A 9,727-nucleotide genomic window follows, 5' to 3' on the forward strand; every position below is an offset into this window, starting at 1 on the left:
TGGTGTGGATATGGTGGATGGAATTGGTGTGGCTATGGTGTGGATATGGTGGATTGTATTGGTGTGGATATGGTGTGGATATGGTGTGGATATGGTGTAAATATGGTGTCGATACGGTGTTGATATGGTGTGAATATGGTGAATGGGAATTGTTTATGGATATAGGAATGGTGTTTCGATATGGTGGATGGAATAGGTGTGGATATAGTGAATGGGAATGGTATTTGGATATAGGAATGGTGTCTCGATATGGTGGATGGAATAGGTGTGGATATGGTGAATGGGAATGGTGTTTGGATATAGGAATGGTGTTTCGATAAGGTGGATGGAATAGATGTGGATATGGTGAATGGGAATGGTGTTTGGATATAGGAATGGCGTTTCGATATGCTGGATGGAAGAGGCGTGGATATGGTGAATGGGAATGGTGTTTTTTAATGGTAGATGTGAATGGTGTTTGGATATCATATCAACATTTTTTCTGGTTCTTGCCCAAGACACTTTTGGCAAATAAAGTAGAGTTCATCTGTTTCACTTACCTCCGCATACGAGGTGATAGGTGGCTAGGAATGGTATCAAGTTCTGATGAAGTGCATGGTGTTTAGTTAAAGTGTTTTGATTGGGGATTCGAAAATGGTGCTTGAATCATGTGAATGTGTGCTGTTTTTGGTGGCGCTTGGATATGATGTCTGGAAAATGGTGTTTGGATATGGTGTGTATGAATGGTGTGATGGTGTTGTGTCTAGACATGTTTCTAGAACCGCTCATCTAGTGTCTAGTCTTGGTGTCTCTGCCTGGCATCATAATGTGGTGTCTGCTTGTGTGGGCAGCGCATGGTTTATAGGTGTGTGTCTGACAAGGTGTCAGGTCCAGTTGTTTGCCCAACGTCCAGTTGTTTTCTAACGTGTCCAGCTTAAAGAAATCTAGCCGGATGTGTCTAGCTTAAAGAAAACTAGCCGGATGTGTCTAGCTTAAAATAAAGTAGCCGATTGTGTCTAACTTAGAGAAAACTAGCCGGATGTGTCTAGCTTAAAGAAAACTAGCCGGATGTGTCTAGCTTACAGAAAACTAGCCGGATGTGTCTAGCTTAGAGAAAACTAGCCGGATGTGTCTAGATTAAAGAAAACATTTCTAACAAGTACAAGTTCAAAACCAGCCTTACCCAATAACCAAATATATCAAACCATAATACAAGTTATTAATTAATTTGACTTTACCGTTCTTAAACTAATGCGTTTCCAAACCTCGTAACTTTTAAAATAGGGAATATGTATGGACATATTTAATGAGAAAAATTTAAGGCTTCTATTTGCCATCAGACATCAATTCCTTATTCATTGGACAGGCACTTAAACAAAATTAGATCCCAAATCTACCAAGATTAGCCTCATTTTCGTATTCCAGATTTGTTAGCCTCATTTTCGTATTCCTGCCTCGTCCAACAATGTCTACGAAAAGCGAGTGGGTCTCGCATTCTTCAATCAACGCTCAATCGAGCCTGGGAAATGATGGCTAATCCTTTATTCTGCAAGTCATGTGCCCACTTCCGGTTCTGGCGTCTACGTCATTATGCTGTATCGCTTTCTTAGGAATATTCGTATGATGTCACCCCGAATAAAAAATATCGGAATTGCAGATGAATTGAAAATTGTTTTTATTTCTACAAATCTGTACATTTTCTTTCATATAACGTTGGTGGTTTAAAAAAAAGGATTTAACTATAATCTTAGTATTAATTTAAAAAGTAATTGATAAACAACGGGACGAAAGGAAAAATTTAGATGTTGGTGTCCAAACAAAAATCAAAAGCACACAAAAGCTAGCACAACACAGCATTCAGCGATCGAAAACATGACCAAAACAGGGTTAAAAAATGCGACCAAAATAGCATTCAACAAATACCACTAAAACATAATTCAACAAATACAACTGAAACAGCACTCAAGAAATATGACAAAACAGTATTCGAGAAGTGTGACCAAAACAGCATTTTAAGAAAGAATCTGTGCGACCGAAAATCAACAAAACAGAATTCACAAGAGACAGTGTGAAGTATGTGTAGAATAATATGGACATATTCCAGTTTATGATTGAGTCAACTGTACCAGCCATCAACGTGCACTGTTTACCCACAGCAGACAGCTACATTAAATATGTAAGTTAACTATACGAGTTACTTTGGATCTATACCTGATAAATACATTAAGAATTTAAGCATACTAGTTACTTGTATATAATGTTCTCTCCCTTGTGTTATGTAGACACGTATCTAACCCTATCGTTTGGGATATTAAGATACGCCATACAAGAGTCCTAATCAAGCCGTTTGTTCTCAGATGTTGCATGTATGGATTCAAAATGTGTATGAAGTTTAACAATATGACATCTCTACATACACACTTCAGCCCCCCACCCCCACTCCCAACACACACACAAATACACACATACACACCTAAATTCCATCTCTCCCAACATAACGCAACTTGAATTCCAAGAGATTTTCAACTCTGCTCCATTCCCTCGTCTAAAAAACAAAACAACTCATCCACAATTTCGAGATTCTCCTATTTCTAGTTTTTAATTTACCGGCTATTATTGTTGTCTTTTTTTTATATTCTAGCACGTCTCTAAAAAGAAAATCGATTACTTGTTTCGCGGTCTACCTCTTATCGAAAATCGGCCCTAGCCCGTACTCGAATACTCTACCATGTAACAAAATAGCAAAAATTGTAATCGATTTTACTTCTATGTCACGAGTACAAAGAAAAAGATAATTTTTATTTAATTACCTTTGCATACTGCAGCTGTTTCACTTTTATTGCATCGTTTATTTATAAAAAGGATTTACAAATGCTACCTGGTGCATATCTTTCAGTAAGCCTCTGATGTAATTTTTTAGTTGAAATAAAATGGTGTTATGTTGAGCTTTTAAATCTATAGGATAAAACGGCAGTTGAAAGATGTAGCAAATCTGTTAAATGTTTGAGGAATTCATTACTTGCCGGCTATGTCACAAATTGTCAAACTAGTATTTCGAAATAAGGCCTATAGGTTCATTTTTATAGATTATAATTCAGGATAAGCTTGAATGTTTGTATATTAATTGATGCTCATTATTAAAACAGGGAAGATGTCTATTATACATTGCTATAAATATATACACAATACAGTGTTTCTTCCAGGCGTCTCTTCGGGAGGGCTCCACCCCCCGCCCCACCTCCCAAAGAAAGTCTACCGCCCCCCCCCCCCCAAACGAAATGGAATTTATATAGAAAACATATACTTTTAACAATGTCCGCCCTCGCCCTCCCCGTAAATATCAAGTGCGCCCCCCCCCCCCGTAGAATGGGTGCTCTGCCTCCCTACCAAGACATCCCATGCACTATAAAGTGCAAAAGTTAAACAAATACCCATTAACCATCAATAGGGGTATGTCCTATTTTCTATTACAAGGTTAAATACTCACTACCCCTTAAGAAGTCAAAAACCCCACTACCCACCAACAGGTCAAAACCCCACTACCCACCAACAGGTCGAAACCCTACTATCCCCCCCCACCCCCACCACCACCAACAGGTCAAAACCCCATTACCCCCCCCCTCACCACCACCACCCTCCACCACCAGCAGGCCAAAACGCCATTACCCCCCTCCCCCCACCACCAACAGGTCAAAACCCCATTACCCCCCCCCCCACCACCAAAAGGTCAAAACCCCATCACCCCCCCCCCTCACCACCACCACCCTCCACCACCAGCAGGCCAAAACGCCATTACCCCCTCCCCCCACCACCAACAGGTCAAAACCCCATTACCCCTCCCCCCACCACCAAAAGGTCAAAACCCCATCACCCCTCCCCCCTCACCACCACCACCCTCCACCACCAGCAGGCCAAAACGCCATTACCCCCCTCCCCCCACCACCAACAGGTCAAAACCCCATTACCCCCCCCCCCCATCAACAAAAGGTCAAAACCCCATTACCCCCCCCCCCCCATCACCACCACCACCACCAGCAGGTCAAAACCCCATTACCCCCTCCCACCCCACCACCAACAGGTGAACACCCCACTACCCACCAACAGGCCAAAACCCCATTACCCCCCCCCCCCCCCCCACCACCACCCCACCACCAGCAGGTCAAAACCCCATTACCCCCCCCCCCCCCCACCACCACCCCACCTACCCACCAACAGTTCAAAACCCCATTACCCCCCCCCCCCCCACCACCACCACCAGGTAAAAACCCCATTACCCCCCTCCCCCTACCACCAACAGGTAAAAACCCCATTACCCCCCCTCCCCCACTCCACCACCAACAGGTCAAAACCCCACCTACCCACCATCAGGTGAACACCCCACTGTACAGCATCAGGTCAAACTTCCGCAATACGAACCAGCCCCTACGCTCACACCGGAGATAATTGAGCTCACAATCATCCCCACCCATAGCTCGAGGTGCATACTCCACTTCCTCCCAATTTCCTAGTGGCCAGATAAATTTTTCCCCAGTTTGACAAGAAAAGTGACGTTTCCTGTTAAATTTTCCAACAAAACGAGAACGGCATGTCAGATTGTACGTTCTCTGGTTTGTCTCTTGAGATGCGCAAAGTAAACTCAGATCGAGCTGGGTCATTAGCATAATCAGGAAGGTAAATTTTTATGATATGAATTTTTATGATATGAATTTTTACGATATGAATTTTTATGGTTGAATTTTATGCTGGAATTTTATTTTAGGTTAAGTATAACCACACATAGATAAACATGGTAGAATAGAGATCATCAATGAGATAACTCAAATATAACAATACAATGACGCATGCTAAACATTCGGAATAGATTCAATGACTACATAACCATCACGAAAACACAAACAACCTACAACAGCAACCACACAATCATCATACACACGGCAGCAATCATACAGTCAGGAATATTAGACACAACTAACTTAACCGCTAACACCTAACAGTGTCTTGATACAATCTCACAATAACAATCACAAAATCACCACCAACAACAAACAAACAACATAACTAATCACAACAGACACACCTCCGACTTATTGAAATACACTTAACTCCCACAAGCAACATACACGCAGAGACTAAACCACTCATAAAACATCCATCACCCACACAATTATCCAGTCACTTACCCACACACAACCACATCACCACACTAGTACAGTCACACTGCCTGCAAAACTAACCACAATACCAAACAACAACAAAGATAAACCAACATCATCCTTGATTATACCCACACAATCACCATCACCAGCCACCAACCACTACTACCAGGGACCACCAACACCAGAACAAACACTAAACACTCCACCACCATCACTAACCACCACCATATACAACAACCGTCCACCATCACAAAAATTAGTACCCACACAACTACCAAAACCTAGTACAAACAACCCCCCAGAACACCCCCCACCAAACCCCTCCAACCACCAAACACCATCACCTTTGTCCCCTGCCCAAGGTCTGCTCACAACTTCCCCCCTCCCACAACTCCCACCCCCCCCCCCACAACTCCCACCCCCCCTCCCACCAACCACCTAACACCATCACCTATGTCCCCTGCCCAAGGTCCACACAACCTCTCCCCCCCCCCCCCACAACTCCCACCCCCCCTCCCACCAACCACCTAACACCATCACCTATGTCCCCTGCCCAAGGTCCACACAACCTCTCCCCCCCCCCCACAACTCCCACCCCCCCTCCCACCAACCACCTAACACCATCACCTATGTCCCCTGCCCAAGGTCTGAACACAAAACTCGGCCCGCTGCCAGATTTGGGTGGCTGTGATCAATTTACCCGACCAGTTTATTAAATTGCTGGAATTGGAGTCGTCTGCTCGGGAACCTGACGACACGTTCGCCCCACCGTCCCAGCGGCGCGAGGGTCAGCACAAAGTTTGGCCTGGTGGTCACCGGTTTACTGGGGGAGCAAATATTTGTAGTACATTGACCGGAGGGGGTGGGGCAGCCCCGGGCAACTCTTTTAAAACTTACAGAGGATTTATATACAAGGTAGATTGACCGGAAGGGTTGTCAGCCCAGGGCGGGACATTTAAAACTTACAGAAGGATTTACACACACACACACACACATACACACACACACACACACACATATATATATATGTATATATATATATATATATATATATATATATATATATATATATATATATATATATATATATATATATATATATATATACATCAATATATATATAAAAATATTTATATATATATGTTCCATATGTACGTGTATGTGTTTATCTGTGTGTTTTTTCTTTGAGAAATATATTGATACTGAATTTGAATTTTTTTTTTTTTTTTAAAGCTGTACTGTATAATGGGTTTAAATCCATTTCATGTCAGTTCTCCTATTACACAATTAACATGTGCATTTTGAACTATTTTCATCTTTCCTGTTGTCTCGAAGGTATTGGAACTTTCAGACTTCAGGAAATGGACATAATCCGAAACACAAGCGAATCCTGAGATACACATTATCATTCCATATCGGCTAGCACAGAAAAAAATTGTTTTCATATCGATTCGCAATCTTTTAAAAAAACATAACATCTAATTCTCCCTAGCATAGATTTTCTCTCCTCTAATCCACAAATATAGAAAGCGTAGAACTTGATACAATGTCAGAATAACCCATTAATAAATTAGTAGTTTACAAGGATGTGCTAATTTTTTTTATTGATTTATACCTGGTATTTTGTTACACTACACAGCTTAACGTGCGATTTTACTTGAGATTCGTCATTATAAAAACTACGAATTATGTCTTATAATAAAAGTACAGTACAGTCTTGATATTACGATGCAGTTAGTTGTTATTGTATTTACTAACACAGTAAACTAGAAAATTATTTATGTAAAGGCTTATAAAGTTTTTTTGTTGTTTTTTTTTCAAAAATTGTGAAAAACATTTATTTACAAAAAAGGTAATCTTCAAATATTCTACTCTGTTTTTTATTGTAACAATGGGGGAGATCAAACATCTAGTCCAAGTCCCTGTTTTTTACCCTACAACATAATTAAGTATTGCGTGCCAACATGGTATGCGTCATATGGCTCGTTAGCTCCGACTAGCCTACTTTTAGTTTGGATTTGCGTCCCTAGCCTTAGCTGCCATCAACATCACCGTCAAGACAGCAGTTGTTTGATTGTGTAGGGTACTCTCACTGATTGGTTCATATCTACAGTTGACATAAGCAGAGTTACTGTCATAGATTGATTCTTGTCTATATTAGACGCACCCTATCTTTCAAGCGGCGGATCTTGAACTACACTACAAACCTAGGGGACAACATCTTTGTTATATTCCAACGTTTTCATTAGTAAAATAATGTATCGTATTTTATTACTAGTACAGAAATTTGTTAGCGGGATTATTTTTTCACATATTTTTCACATACATTTTTTTCCTTTACCAAGTCGTTATCTTCTTAGTAAAAAAAAAGCCACCGAAGAAGAAAAAAACTTTCTTGTTTGGGATACTCTTAGCATACATGATCTTTGAGAGTAATCAAAGTAGACAGACCACACTAGTGAGACTATTGAAGTCGGTCTGTATAGAAGCAGACGAGAGGTAGACGTACACGATGATATAGATCTATAGCCAGAAACATTTTTACAAAAACAAGCCGATCTGAAAAAGAAACCTCACGCATCAGGTCAGGGGATATCACTCACAGACAGGGGAAGATAAATAACGTCTCGCTTTGTCTTCTCTCCCCTTGAAGACCCGCCACCAAAATAGCTGGACGTCATACCTCATGGGACGTAATCAGCCAGCGACTTACGAATTTGTTCTCTCCCCTAGAGTCGCCACTGGTCATTAGAAGGGGAGCTCAATCTTCTTGCTTGCTTTTTTTGGTCATGGTTTGCTAGTCAAGTCTCTAGCCAGTAGACAATGGTCTAATCCAGATCGAGGCTTGGATTACTGAATGGGGTACTGGACGATAAGCGAAGAACTACTACAGTGTGAAGTAGTGGTAATCTCTAGCATTATAAGACTTGACTGAACACATTGGGACACGGCTGGCCAATATTAGGTAATGGCTGGCCAATATTAGGTAATGGCTGGCCAATATTAGGTAATGGCTGGCCAATATTAAGTAATGGCTGGCCAATATTGGGTAATGGCTGGCCAATATTAGGTAATGGCTGGCCAATATTAGGTGATGGCTGGCCAATATTAGGTGATGGCTGGCCAATATTAAGTGATGGCTGGACAATATTAGGTAATGGCTGGCCAATATTAGGTGATGGCTGGCCAATATTAGGTGATGGCTGGCCAATATTAAGTGATGGCTGGCCAATATTAGGTAATGGCTGGCCAATATTAAGTAATGGCTGGCCAATATTGGGTAATGGCTGGCCAATATTAGGTAATGGCTGGCCAATATTTAGACATGGCTGGCCAATATTTGGACATGGCTGGCCAATATTAGGTAATGGCTGGCCAATATTAGGTAATGGCTGGCCAATATTAGGTAATGGCTGGTCAATATTAGGTAAGGGCTGGCCAATATTAGGTAATGGCTGGCCAATATTAGGTAATGGCTGGCCAATATTAGGTGATGGCTGGCCAATATTAAGTGATGGCTGGACAATATTAGGTAATGGCTGGCCAATATTAGGTGATGGCTGGCCAATATTAGGTGATGGCTGGCCAATATTAAGTGATGGCTGGCCAATATTAGGTAATGGCTGGCCAATATTAGGTAATGGCTGGCCAATATTAGGTAATGGCTGGCCAATATTAGGTAATGGCTGGTCAATATTAGGTAATGGCTGGCCAATATTAGGTAATGGCTGGCCAATATTAGGTAATGGCTGGCCAATATTAGGTAATGGCTGGCCAAGATTAAAACATGGCTGGCCAATATTAGGTAATGGCTGGATAAGATTAGAACATGGCTGGCCACTATATTATAAAATGGCCAACATTAAAAAATGAATGGCCAATATTTGAACATGGCTGACAAACATACATGACTGGCCTACACTAAGACATGACCGACGAATATCAGAACGTATTTGACAAACACGGCCAACTTGCGACCATTACGAATCAACTAACCAGACCCCCTTATCGCATATATTAGCGGCTTTAGGCAACAGGAATCTGTGCGATCAACATTGAATCAAGAATGAGCCTAACATTACAAGCAAACAACAGACAGCTCTATGCGCTCGTGTTCTTCAGATAGCCTCAGTTTGATCTCCCCCATTTTTATGCCACGCCTCAAATTACGACAGAGCTTTTTAAAAGTTAATAAGGATTGTTTTTGAATGCATTAGAACACGCATAAAAACTCGAAAAAAAATGTTTATTATTTTGTGAAATGAATGTTAAAAGAAGAAAGATTAAAGAGTTCAAATGAAGTTTGCAAGTTTTTTTTGGTGTTTTCCAAGATCCAATTACAATTTTATTTGGCCTGTAATATTGCGTGGAGATGTTTTTACATCAGACAAAGAGATGCGTGGAGCTGAAGGTGTCTGGCTCCGGATGACCTACACAGGGCTGGGAGAGTGGAGGTTTAGCTCTACTGGACACTGGCTTGAGGTCAAGTGATGTTACTGGACATTGACGAGAATTTTTTTAAAGGCCATCGAAATAAGTAAGAAGAATATTTTTTCTGGTTATCGTATAGATAATGGAAGTACATAAAACGA

At 41.3% G+C, this 9,727-nt stretch overlaps 1 protein-coding gene across 1 annotated transcript; it reads right to left on the reverse strand.

Moving 5' to 3' along the window:
• Positions 1-8,053: 8,053 nt before the first annotated feature.
• LOC131940921 (formin-2-like) lies at positions 8,054-9,282 on the reverse strand. Its single transcript, XM_059299844.1, has 2 exons — positions 9,226-9,282; positions 8,054-8,947 (listed from the first exon to the last, which is right to left on the reverse strand). The coding sequence occupies exons 1-2, from the start codon at positions 9,280-9,282 to the stop codon at positions 8,054-8,056; spliced, it is 951 nt and encodes a 316-aa protein (XP_059155827.1).
• Between the last annotated feature and the right edge of the window lie 445 nt (positions 9,283-9,727).

This window comes from Physella acuta, unplaced genomic scaffold, assembly GCF_028476545.2.
Source record: "Physella acuta isolate Inbredline_101_S28 unplaced genomic scaffold, ASM2847654v3 ptg000026l, whole genome shotgun sequence".
Lineage (NCBI taxonomy): Eukaryota > Metazoa > Mollusca > Gastropoda > Physidae > Physella > Physella acuta.